Below are 13,951 nucleotides of genomic sequence, written 5' to 3'. Positions count from 1 at the left end.
CACTACCTCAAATACTTTTATATTCAACATATGAAAATTAATCTTGGTATGTATCTTATACTTACATATTTGTTACATGCACATATGTGTGTTGTATGTACATGCATTGGTTTCTATAATATGGAGAATGAAGCTCCCATTGTTTCAATATAGAATATTTTCCAGAAGCTCATGTATGACAGACTTGTTTTGCAGGGGGCACCACTGGAGTCTGATGGGACCCTACTGAGGCAGGGCATGGTGCTGAGGTCTTCGGGTCATCTGGAGTACAACCATTACCTTTTCCTCATTCTACTTTGCTTCCTAGTCTCAGGATTAATGATTTCACTCCACAAATCCTTCCATCATAATGAGCTGCCTCATGACAGGCTTCTAAAACACACAATCCAGTGACATAGACCAAAACTTCCAGAGCTATGAGCCAAATGTATCCTTTCTATTTATCAATATTTATATCAGGGATTTATTAAAGTTATAGAAAATGATTGACACAGAAGTTTTGTTACTTAAAGCCACATTCCAAATTCTCTTTTATTCTGAGTTAAGGACAAAGGCTGTACCATCACAGGCACTCCCATCAAAGCCATGATGTGATCAAGATCCTTTTGATGCTTCCATAGTCATGTTTTCAAAGGGCCTCTGTGATGGCTAGCTTTAATTGTCAACTGGACACAATCTAGAATTGCCTGGGAGGAGAGGCTAAATGAAGTACTGTCTACATTGGGTTTACCTGTGTCAAGTCCATAGGAGACTATCCTAATTAAGTTAGTTGATGTGAGAAGACCCAGCCCACTGTGGGCAGCACCATTCCATAGGCAGGGAGTCATCTGTTGTGTAAGAGCAGGTAAAAGAGCTGGGCACAACCATGCAAGCAAAATCATAAGCATGCATAGATTTACTATCTCTGCTCTTGTGGGTGTGACCAGTGGATTCAAGCTCCGGCTACTATGACATCTCTCTTGTAAAGGAATTATAAGCCCAATGAACCTCTTTCTTTCCAAGGCTGCACTTTCTCACAGAAACAGAAATGAAACTTGCACAGCTTCAAAAGCAGTGTGAGCTGTGACGAATTTCTCATAATGTGTCTTTATCAAAGTCCTTCTCTTGAAACTTCCTTCCAAAGAAAGAATGCATCCTCAAACTGCACTTATCTTTCATACTATCCTGGTTTTCTTTCTTTTTACATTTTTTAATTTATTTTACATACTGATCATAGTTTCCCCTCTCCCCTTTCCTCCCATCCCTTCTCCTTGGCTCCCACCTAACCTCCTCCCCAATCTCTGCTCTTCCTTCTTCTTATTATTATTATTTTCAATTCCTTGCTTTCTCTCAACCTCACCTGGCATTCTTAAAACAACCATCCAGTATCTCCCAACATTTCTGAGTTCAGAATCTCTGCTGAGCCATACCTACTCATCGAAAAACCAGATACAAACAACTTCAACTTCCTGCCTTCTCTTTACTTTATATTTTGTCTTTACCTCCTTCTCTGTGCTTTTTATAGGTTAACCCTCCTTGTTTTTGCCTGAGCTCTCAATACCAAACCCTTTTGTCTTCCTTGTTCTCTCAAACACTCCCTACTCTTGTATGCCCTCCATTCAATGATCTCCACTGAGCTCTTTCCTGTCCTATGCTGTCTGCCTTTACTCCTAGCCTCTCACTCTGCTCAGACCCTTCCTAATTCTAAGATATTCTCTTGGTACCACCAGTGACCTCAATCGTGGACCACTATCTTCACTTTTGATTTTCTATTGATTATTATGATTTTCACATAATGCAACGCAATCACACTCACTTCCCAGTCTTCTCAACTCCAACTCCCTCCCCTAAAGAAAAGGAGAGAAAAAAAAACATAATACAAAGTTCAATTTGTTCTGCCCATATTCTCACTGAAGCATGGTCAATCTCCAGTAGCTAGTCTTTCAAAGAAAACTGAGTGGGTACCCATCCCTATTCCTGCCAGAGCCCATGGACTGGAGAGCTACACTTCAGGATCCCTATCACAAATTTTAAGAGTCCTTTTCAATGGCTTCCTCTCCAGACTGTTTCTCTTCTTTTGGGGGAGGGATGATTCTAGGTAAAAGAGATTGTCGCAGATGTCTTCTATGTCTCTCATTCTCAACTGTGAGTCTGCAGCCATCAACACCACTGCGAAAGAAGCTTTCTTACCCTTTACAATCTGAGGCAGCATAGATTGTGGTGATATTTTGTTTGTGCTTTAACAAATAAAGCTTGCCTGAAGATCAGAGTAGAGTAAGCCACACTAGCTAGCCATAGAATCTTAGCAGTGATGGCACACACCCTTAATCACAGCACTTGGGAGGCAGAGGCTGGTGGATCTCTGTGAGTTCAAGGCCACCCTCGGTTACACAAGATCTCTCCAGTCTAAAAGAGAAAGAGAGTTAAGTGGTGGTGGCTCACACCTTTAATCCCAGCACTTGGGAGTCACATGTCTTTAATCTCAGCACTAGGGACTAGAGACAGAAAGGGATATGGCTGAGCAGAGAGAGGAATATAAAGCAGGAAAAGATGGTAACTCAAGGCATTCAGTATGAGAACTTGTAGAAACAGGATACCCTATTTTGTTTGGGGATTTCATAGAGGTAAGAGCTAGTGCCTGGCTGTTCTGCTTCTCTGGTCTTTCAGCTTTCACCCCTTAATATTTGACTTGGGTATTTTTTATTACTATTAAGACAAATTAGAGTTCACACAACAGTGGATCATCAACTTCCATATAGTTTCTGGTGGTAGCACAGATCACAATCATAAACAAGATAGTTCTCAGAAGAAGCATGGGAAACAGACACCATCATGGCCGTCAGTGGCAGCACAGGCCACAGACAGCAACATGACCAAGGTAACATGAGCCAAGGACACCAACATGACTTCAGTAGGTAACACAGACCATAAACATCAACATAGCTAATCACAGAAGCACAGACAATGGGCATCACATGGCCTTGGGCAGCAACATGGATCACAGACACCATCATGCAACCTCCTGCAGCAACAAGGCCCATAGATATCCACATGGCCTTTAGTGGTAATACAGGCCACAGGCATCCACAGGGACCCTGGCTGCAGGGAAAACATGGAAAACATCATAGTCCTTGGTGGCAGGAGGGACCATAGACATTAACATGGCCTCCATGGGCAGCTTGGAACTTGAAGGTCTTTGAAGGAGTCCCAATCCAGAAAAAGAACCATTCTCCATCTTTGACATCCTGTCATTGTTCAGAGTCTGGGAGATTATACAGCTGGGCAGCATGTTGGGGGATATTACTTAGGAGATGTGTAGGGTTTCTATGATAATTTCAAGTAGTAATATCAAGAAAATGAACTTGGATATTTGTCAGAACTATTAAGAACCCTCTCTAGGCTGAGAGGTTATAAGGAAGGAAACTGTATCATTAACTTCATAGAGAAGCAGGATGCAAATCCCCAAGTAGTAAAAGAGAACAGAAGGAAAATAAAAAATCACTTGGTGAACATGGCTGAGAAGACATGATTAAAGCCATGTTTGGTGAAGCTTAAACTGAAAGACTGTTTATGAGAATACAAAAAGAGGAAAACACTACAAAGCCAGACAAAGGGCTGATGTGGGATGTCCTTCAATATATGTGTTGCTTTTATGAATAAAGCTTTTCAGATTTGCCAGTGGCTTAGCAGAGTAAAACCAGGTGAAAAATCCAAACAGAGATATATAGAGAGAATAGGCAGAGTCAAGCAAACATCAGTCAGCCACCAAGTAAACAAGACATAGAGAAAATGAGGTAATGCCACAGTCATGTGGCTTTCCATAGACTAATAGAAATGGGCTAATTTAAGATGTAAGAGCTAGCTAGAAATATGCCTGAGCTGTTAACCAAACAGTATTGTAATTAATATAGTTTTGTGTGACTATTCAGGTCTGGGTGGCCAGGAAACAAAACCACAGTCTCTGTTTACAGATGGCAAAGGCCCTTGTGCATTAAACCTGGCCCAAAGATTCCAGTTCAGTCCCCAGGCCAACTACTAAAAGCTGCCTTCTGATCACCATAATTTAATTCAAATCAACATGCATACATATGGGGAAAGAGAGAGAGAGAGAGAGAGAGAGAGAGAGAGAGAGAGAGAGAGAGAGAATGAGAAAAGTGGCATTTTAATCAATTGTATTTTAATAAATAAATCTTGCTTAAAGATTTGAGAGGAAAACAGCACACTGGTTAGTCTTACAGATCAGGCAGTGGTAACATACACCTTTAATCCCAGTAGCCCTAGTTGGCCATAGAAACTGGGAAGTGTATGCCTTTAATTATAGTGGTGCACACCTTTAATCCCAGCCTTAGAGAGGATTATAAAATGGGAGGAGCCAGCTCTCAGTCTCAGTCTCATTCTGAGATTCCTGGAGGCAGGATCACCATTTTGGACTGAGGTTGAGATAAAAGCCAGTGACTGACTGCTTTGCTTTTGGGGTCTTCAGGCTGAAAGCCAATTTTAGTCTCTAAGTTTTTATTAATCACGTATTAGAGAGAGAGAGAGTTAAAAATGCAAAACTATATTTTAAAATACTACAGACACAAAATGGCCAATATTGAAGTCATAATAACTTATAGATGAGATAATGGGAACCTAAGAGCAAAGGAATAGAAAAAAAAATGGATTTATGGAAGACTTTCCAGGAAATGTTGGTAAATCTCTAGTGGTTTAAAGGTCGTGCAGCAGCATCACAGGAGTATCGGGTTCGCAGATCAGATGGATCTCCAATAGTGAGAAGTAACTTGATGAAGTCTACTTCCCTGCATATCAACATGTATCAGTTGCTTTTCCAGAACCATGTCTACCCACACACCAACATGATGATGATGGACTAGACCTCTGGAAATGTTTTTCTTTTAAAAGAATTGCCATGGTCTCCCATCACAGCAATAGAAATCCTAACTAAGACACTTACCAATGTATAAAGGGGAGTTTTCAGATTTGGCAAAATCTTCTATGTAGGAAATACCCAAGGGCATGATGGGAGTTTCACCAATTCCACGAATAACATTTCCCACTACTACATATATCCACATTAGTGATTTAATTTCTTTCACACACTCTGCATGAAAACAAAAGAAAATTAGTGAGTATTTTGACAGTCAAGTGTTACTGACAATTAATTCAAAAATTTCTGTAAGCCTTTCTCAGGTCACAAGCCCAGATGACCAGTCAGTGACTTGCCTTACTTACTGTGCTGTCTGAATCTACAAGTCACCCCTACTACTTCCTTTGGAAGAATACTTAGCAATGGAGTATAAGTGCTATGCTGGAAACAATTCCCACTTGGGTGAGAGAGATGATGACTCTACAGATAGATATCTCTTCCCAGTTCAGTGTTTAGTGACAACATGTTGGTTGTGAGAATTTACACTAAAGAAATAGGAAAAGAGAAAGAATTAGGACTTTCCTTCACATCAAGGACTCAGTTTTTCACAAACCAATGGACCCAGTAAGTTCGTGTATGCACTGCCTCATTTCTCCACAGCTTTGAGGAAGGAAAACCAAGCATGCATGTGCATATATCTCTGACAATTGATGTTGTACTGTCACAACACAGAGAAAACTGATGGAAGTTGAATTATGTTGTAGAAACTAAATTTTTAACAGAGTAGTATTAATCATATTTTGAGAGATTCCATCTTTTGCTATCAATCAAATACTCGAATGAATCGAGTAGCAGATAATCAGTAGAATAACTCAAACTAGGCCAACTGGACTTGGAAAGCTTTCCCATGATGTACCTGATGCACAGCAATGACTGGAGGAAGCTTCTTTCTGGCTACATTTCTTATTTGCATCACTGTGATGGATAGATTTTGTCAATATTACACAAATCTAGACATACCTGAGAAGAAGGAATCTCAGTTGGGGAACTGCCTTCAACAGACTGGCCTGTAGAAATGTTTATGAGACATTTCCTTCTTTGGTAATTGATGAAATATGGCATACAGTACTGTGGGCAGTACCAGGCCTGGGCAGATTGGCCTAGGCTGTATAAAAGACATATCTGAGCAAGCCAGTATACAAGACTCATTTGTGCTCTCTCTCTCTCTCTCTCTCTCTCTCTCTCTCTCTCTCTCTCTCTCTCTCTCTCTCTCTCTCTCTCTCTGGGTTCCTACCTTTGCTTCAATCATGGTGGGCTATAGTTTGTAAGCTAGACAAACTCCTTTTAGTCCATGTTTTATTACAACAACAGAAATCCAAACTAGACCCATCATAGGGATCAAATCTTGTGTCTAAATACCACTTTAAAAGGCAGAGGAGTCTTAATAAGTATATTCAAACTCAGGAGGCAGAGTGTTCTATGTTATTATAGACAACTCCCTTCCTTGAAGAGAGAAATATGGTTTGTTCATTTGTCTTAGGTGCCTACTAAATCCAGTGTCACATTCAAAACCCTTCATAAAAGAGTGTTCTGTGACCCTGTCCCTAAGCAGAAATCAATAAGAAGCATTAGTCCACCTGCTGGATCATGAGTTGGCATTAAGGTCTGACTTCTGTTTTCTGAACACAAGAAGCTGTTTGAGGACAAGTTGCTTGAAGATGAAATTGTTGTTTCATATTCATATCTGTGTGGACACAGGAAACATTCACCATGAGGACTTGAAGGCAATTATAGTATCTGCAGATCACTGACTCCTGCTTCCCTGAAAACACAGCATCCAGAGCCTGCACAGACATGTTTCCACAGCAGTTATTCAAACCATTTTTAATCCCATTGCAGGGCCAGAGACACAATTCAGCAGGTAAATAACTTGCTACATAGCCTGATGAGCTGAGCTCAGTCCTGGAAATCACATAAAGGTGGAGGGAGAGGAGTGACTCCATGAAGTGGTCCTCTGACCTCTACATGTGAACAACTACACCCACCATGCATATGTAAACACATGTACACACACAGAGACACACAGATACACAGATGCAACATGCATGCATACAAAAATACACATACACACATGCATACAGAAATAAAGAAAGGAAGGAAGGAAGAAAAAACAAAGAAAGAAAGAGATCTGTATCACTAGGGTGGACAGGTAGCTCTAGGTTTGAACTCTATGACTGAATAAACTGGCTATGGTGAGCTATGCCTGTTATCCTAGCACTTGAGAGGAGACTCAGAAGCTCAAGATTCATCTATTCAGTTAGTTAGAAGCCAGCCTGGTTTCTTGTCTCAACTGTAGGGGCGTGGTCGGTTGGCAATTGGAAATAACCAAAATAGCTTTATTATAAAATACTCAGCTTTAATGAAAAGAGGAAATGGGAGAAACTTACAGAGCCAGAGTTCCAGCAAAGTGCAGGAAATAAAGAAAGCGAAAGCAAATGCACACGGATGTTTTAAAGGTATTTGGAGCCCCGGAGGGGTCACGCCCCTCAGACAAGGAATTGGTTAGCCCCCACATCACTCAATAAAAAGGAAAAAAAGAAAAGAAAAAAAAGAAAGAAAGATTTAAAACAACTAATATGGATTCCCCTCTGTATGCTGTGATTACCATTGATTGATTTTAAAAAAATGCTTTGTGCTGGGTGGGAAAACTAAACTAATTGCTGGGAGAAAGAAGACAGAGTCAGGAGACATCATGTAGCCCTGCCAGAGACAGACGCCAGACAGAATCTTGCCAGTAAGCCAGAGCCACGTGGCAATACATAGACTAATAGAAATAGATTAAATTAGGATGTAATAGCTAACCAACAAGAAGCTGGAGCTAATAGGCCAAGCAGTAATTTAACTGATATAGTTTCTGAGTGATTATTTCTGGTCTGGGCAGCCAGGAACAAACAAGCAGCTTCTTACTACAAGCAACCACCTGAATGAAGAAAAGTAAGTAATCAATATCAGAAAAAGAACTTGACTTTACTTATTTGTATTTTACTGTGTGAGTGTTCTGCATGTATACCTGCTTGCCAGAAGAGGGCATCAGATCCTATCATAGATGGATGTGAGCCAACCAGTGATTCCCAAGGATTGACCTCTGGAAGAGCAGCCAGTGCTCTTGGCCTTCTCTCCAGCCCCCTCTGTGATTTCTAAATGACTATTTCCTAGAAATAATTGGAGAGAGATAAAGAACAAGAGAAAGAAAAAGAAAGAGACTCACTAAAGTAAAATTGAGATGATAAAAGCTTTAGAGAGACACAAAACAACACAACAAATCAAGACAGCTGCTCTGTGTTCTCTGAGCTGTGGTCCCACCCTTCTTTTCTGAGAATACAAACAATCATCTTCCAATATGTTCATTATCTCCAACAGAAGAAAAAATTTCCATATTATAATAAGATATGACAGAATCCATCACCTGACAGTGCAGTGTCATGGACCCAAAGTGCTAATAAACTATGGTTATTTAACTTTCTAAAATCATCAAGGATCAGCTTGTCCTAGAAAGACATGGCAGAGTACATCAGTAGAGGAGAATGTGTCCATCTAAGGCTCTCCATTGTAGGTATGCTGGATTTATTTCTAAGTGTTTTTTAAAAAGAGACAACCAGAGGGAACCATGGGCTGCTGAATTCTGCATGAATAGGAAACTATACGTGCCAAAATGCTAATTTCTATGCTGCATACTATAGCACAAGAAGCAGAATCACTTTCTCTTAGAACAACTGCCTGGTACTGCCTGAATGTACCCACAGAGTTGGCCAATGAAGTGTAAACAAAGCTATATGTCTTTCTTTTCACAATCCCATGAGGACAGGTCAGTTTCAAAGAATACTTACCTTTGAGAGAAGGTGGAAAATACAGTAATAGTTGAATATTTCTTGACATTGATTTGAACAGAATAAAAAGTAAAAAAGTAATTTTTAAATTACATCCACAAAATTTTAGTTCCCTTAAAAAACAACTGAGAAGATAAAATATCCTTCATTTAGTTCATTATCTACTTAAAGGTCAGTTGTTTACTTGAGGTCCATTTATTCCTCAACTGACAATAAAATGGCAGAAAATAGTTTCAAAATAAAAAAGGGAATCTCATTTTCTCAAAGACAAAGAAATCTAGATATGGGATGTTGCTCAGTTATTACATCAGTGCCTGGAATGCATCAGTCCTGGTTTGATACTGAGCACAAAATAAAACCAGAAACAGTGGACCGTGCCTATAATCCTAGCACGCAGGAAACAGAGGCAAGAAGATGAGAAGTTCGTGATTATCCTTAACTACAAAATGAGTTTGAAGCCACACTTAGCTACATGAGAATCTGTTTCAAAAAATAAAAATAAAAGGCTTGTAAGATACCAGATGCAACCAAGGGTACAGATGCTTATTTTACAAACCTGACAACCTAGATTGCATCCCTCAGGGTAGGCAGAGAAACCCTACTCCTGAGAGTTGTTTCCTGACCTCACATAAAAGCACACACACTTCCCCACCATAACATATAAAACACAAAATAATGAAAAATAATAACAACATAAATGAGAAATTGAAAATGTGCTACTTAAGCTCAATAAAATCTTGAGACTGGGATGTGAACTAAGAATGGCTACTGAAACAGAAGGCAAGAAATATGTAACCACATGCTTCAGGAAGCAACAGGACATGTTCTGGTCTCCACTCAAAGCTGAATGAAGAGATTCCTAACTCAGGACCCAGCTGGGCACACAAAGAAATAAGGCATATCTAGGTCTTCAGACTCGTGCTCAATCTCTCCAAGTGGAAGTACTTACAGGTAGGAAAGGATCTGAAAAACTGGAAAACTAAGGACACAGAGGACAAAGGGGAGAATGTATTGTTTTAAAACTCTGCACACTGAAGATGATGATCCCATTGCTTTCTGGCTGGTAGCCAACTTTCTACCTCTTTAGTAAGTGCTGAGAATTCCTGCTTGGGATTACAAATTACGCACATTTCTGAGACAGCTCAAACTCACTGAGTTCTGCCCATCACCACCCAGTCCAGATCAACCACCTGAGGATTTATCCTACTGAAAAACACAAAAGTCTCCCATTGACCAAGTCTATACTTGAATACAGAATTTCTAGTTAGCTTTCTGTTGTTATCCTTTCTTAAATATGAAAAAATGACCAAGAACCATCTGTGGGGGACACTCTATTACAGTACTATTACAATAAGTAAAAGACAAACAAAAGCTACATGTAAAGGAGCCAGAGACAAGAGAGACAGATGAAGAAAGTCATGAGGGAAAAGACACTGAATTCTTGAGAAAATAACAAGATGTTCCCTCAAAGGAGATATTCAAGGTAAAGAAGTGTCCTTGAGAATAAAAATTTAGAGATATGATAAGACATGTGGCAAGCCCATTCAAGAGCCTGGATGATAAAACTAAATCTCTCGGGAAGTTCCCAAGAGATTCAAAGACATGAAGTTAGAAAGATGGCAAGATATGAATAAAATCTAAGATTCCAGTGCTCAAATAGCAGCTGCAGAAGAGAAGGCGGATGATATCATCAAGAAGGAAAGGGTACAAAAACTTTACAAAATGCCCTGACCAAAGGCTCCTGATGAGGCAAAGGGCTTAAACCAATCATCATTAGTGTCAGACTGTGGCAATAAAAGAGAAACTAGTCACAGTAGTTAGAATACCAATTCTAGTTCCAAAACCCACAAACTTTGAGGCAATGTCTCCAAAGACCGTAGGGAATTCTTTTGAAAGAAGTGACAGAGAGTAAAGAGGAAAGCAGAGGGCAGGATGCTCCTCCAGTGAGTAATTAAGAGCGAAAGATCAACACTTGGAAGGCTGAAGCAGGAGGATCACCAAGAAGTTGAAACCAGCCTGAGCTACACAATAATACTGTACAAGCCTGGGCTTCATAGCAAGACCCTATCTCAAAAAAAGAAAAGAAAAGGGAGTGGTCTGGAGAGATGGCTCAGTGGTGAAGAGAACTTGTTACTCTTGAGGAAGACCTGGGTTCATATTTCCAGCCCTGCATGGTAGCTGACAACCATCTGTAACTCCCGTTCCAGGGAATTCAATACATTTCTGTTATCTGTGTGCACCAGACATTCACATGCTGCATCTATACATATGTGGGTAAAATACTGACACACATCAAATTGATAAAAAGATCTTGAAAGCAAAAGGAAAGATAGAAGAAAGAAATAATTAAGAAGAGTGGAGGAGAAGCAGGAGAAAGAGCAAGATGGAAGAAGGAAGTCAAACAAATTCATAAGGAAAAGAGTGGAGAATTACAAGGAAATGGCCCTGAGCTGGGTTAGAGGTTTGTAGTTCAGAGGCAGTAGAATGGAACAGACAATAGCAAGAGGTACGGCCAGGTCAACACTGAAGCCCCTGACCTGGATTGAGGGATTTGCACCCTACCAGTCACTGAAAGGCCCATGAGATAATGAGAGACACAAAGAAAGTCGATCAAATGAGAAAAATCAGTTAAGTATTAAATCTAGATAAAAATTGAATTCTATAACAAAGAATAACATAATTTGATGGTAGAAAATATTAGTTTTACATCACTTAGTATTAAGGTATTAAAATCTAATGAGATATACAGGCAAACAGAAGAAAGAACTGAAAACATCCCCCCAGCAAGCAGGAAAGGGGTAAGAGATAACTCAACATAACTTTACTTTTACAATTTTCTGTTTTAAGTTGCATTGGTAAACATGAAAATTAAAACAGCATTGACACTGATCTATCTCCTAATGACCCATGATTACAGCACACTGTAGTCACTTTGTAACTAGAGCGTCTAAATAATCCTGATGAAGAACTTAACACAAGCTTTTGCAGGTTCAGAGAATTGATTCATGTGTCTCAATATCATGAAAGCTTTTTCTCAACTTCATGAAAGAGGTGTCTCAAATTCCCACTTGACAATGGACAGGATGGGACTTTAAATGGTCCCAAGGTTACAAGATCCACAAATCATACCAGCAAAGTGCAGACCATATTTTTTTAATTTCCATATTAGCATTCTGTACTTTGGGGATGCATTGTTCCTCCCAGAGAGAATGAGCCTCATTTCCTATAAGTGAAAGTTGAACCTAAAATAATCATCAAGGGCTGAGATACTCACCGGTCCATCAGAAAATGAGGTAGTGATATTAAGAAACAACCTAGGCCCATAACCACACATCCAATACCAATCATGATAGGCCTATGCAGTTTTGTTCCAAAATAACTCACAAAAATAATCAGCAAAAGGTTTCCTAGGAGAGAAAAATGAGAATGCTTGTTTCAGTAATGTTAGCCAATCTTAGTCAGAATCATCTCCAACATTTGCACTTAGGGTTCATTGTTTAACAACCACCTTAAGAGCACAGGAATGGATCTACCCCTATCCACTGGACTCCATAAGCTACAAGCCCTATCCTACCCCCAAACTCTCCTATCCTCTTGCAACCTTGGTGGAACTCTAAAACACACCTGGCTACAATGCAGAGAGGACCAAGATGTGAGTGACCCAACAGAACACCTCACAATCTAGACCCTCTGTAGGAGGGCAGCTTCTCAGCATCTCTGGCCAAGCAGCAGGAGAGTTCCCTGAAGGTAGGCTGCCCCAGTTTCCATCCCCATCCAGCAGACTCTGCAAACTAAAAGTCCCATCCTGCCCTCAGACTTGCCTATCCTCCAGCAACCTCAGTGGAACTCTGAAACACAGCTTGTTACAATACACAGAGGGCCAAGAGAACAGTGATCAGTCACCCAGCAGGACACTCCACTCTCCAGGCCCTCCATAGTGGGACAGAACTCCAGGCCTCTCCCCCACCTACCTCAGCTTCTCTAGCCAGCCAGCACTAGAGTTTCCTGCAGAGAGGATGAAGAGAGAGGACCAAGCAAGGAACTCTAAAGCACAAGCTGTGACTACACAGAGTAGACCAAGAAAATAAACCAGGAGAGCAGACTAAGAGAGACATCAGTGGTTCCTTAAGACACAGTTATTAACAGTACAGAGCAGACCAAGAACAATACCCAAAGACTCAGACAGCCACTGCAAGGATTAGACCAATATGCAAAGATACTGCCAGTATAAATTGAAGGAAGAGATGGGTAGGCACCAATGCAAGAATTTATCCAACAACCTAAAAAGCAACAAACAACAGTGGTCAAACAACAGGAGGTCTTGATCATACTAACCCAGAAGAAGCAGAAAAAAATTATTTTAAATGTAACTTTATAAAGATGATGGACACCTTTAAAGAGGAAATGAAAAATTCCCTTAAAGAACTGAAGGAAAAGATGAACAAAAAATGGAAGAAATTAATAAATCCCTCAAATAAACCCAAAAACCAAGAAAAAACAATCAAACTGATGAAACAAACAATTCAAGACATGAAGACTGAAATAGAGGCAATAAAGAAAGTGCAAACCAAAGGAATTCTGGATATGGAAGATCTGGATAAGTGAACAGGAAATACAGAGGCAAGTATAACCAACAGAATATGAGAGATGGAAGAAAGAATCTCGGGTGTTGATGAAATTATAGAGAAAATCAATTCATTGGTCAAAGAAAACATTAAATACAACAAATTCTTAATATAAAACATCCAGGAAATCTGGACACCATGAAAAGACCAAACCTAAAAATAATAGGGATAGAAGGAGAACTCCAGATCAAAGGCACAGAAAATATATTCAACAAAATCATAGAACAAAATTTTCCCAACTTAAGAAGGATATCCCTATGAAGGTATAAGAAACTTGCAGAGCACCAAATAGACTGGATCAAAAAAAAAGTCCCCTCACCATATAATAACCAAAACACAAAACATACAGAATAAAGAAAGAATATTAAGAGCTGCGAAGAAAAAAGTTTAAGTAACATATAAAGGTAGATCTATCAGAATTACACCCGACTTCTCAGTGGAAACCATGAAAACCAGAATGTCTTGGGCAGATATGCTACAGACACTAAGAAACCACAGATACAAGACCAGAATACTATACCCATCAAAGCTTTCACTCACCATCAATGGAGAAAACAAGATATTCTATGATAAAACCAGATTTAAACAATATG

At 39.8% G+C, this 13,951-nt stretch overlaps 1 protein-coding gene across 1 annotated transcript in view; it reads right to left on the bottom strand.

Annotated features, from left to right (window-relative positions):
- The window catches only part of LOC119807729 (solute carrier organic anion transporter family member 1A5-like), a 35,596-nt gene extending 23,463 nt beyond the window's left edge, over positions 1 to 12,133 (bottom strand). The window contains exons 1-3 of the mRNA XM_038319837.1: positions 12,008 to 12,133; positions 6,484 to 6,590; positions 4,934 to 5,080 (exon numbers count right to left, since the gene is read on the bottom strand). Coding sequence (XP_038175765.1) covers positions 4,934 to 5,080; positions 6,484 to 6,590; positions 12,008 to 12,081 — 328 coding nt within the window. The 5' untranslated portion in view covers positions 12,082 to 12,133. The remainder of the gene's footprint in view (positions 1 to 4,933; positions 5,081 to 6,483; positions 6,591 to 12,007) is intronic.
- Between the last annotated feature and the right edge of the window lie 1,818 nt (positions 12,134 to 13,951).

This window comes from Arvicola amphibius, chromosome 2 (genome assembly GCF_903992535.2).
Source record: "Arvicola amphibius chromosome 2, mArvAmp1.2, whole genome shotgun sequence".
Taxonomy (NCBI): Eukaryota; Metazoa; Chordata; class Mammalia; order Rodentia; family Cricetidae; genus Arvicola; species Arvicola amphibius.
The sequence above is the reverse complement of the archived record's forward strand: the minus strand, read 5'-3'. Positions and strand labels throughout refer to the sequence as shown.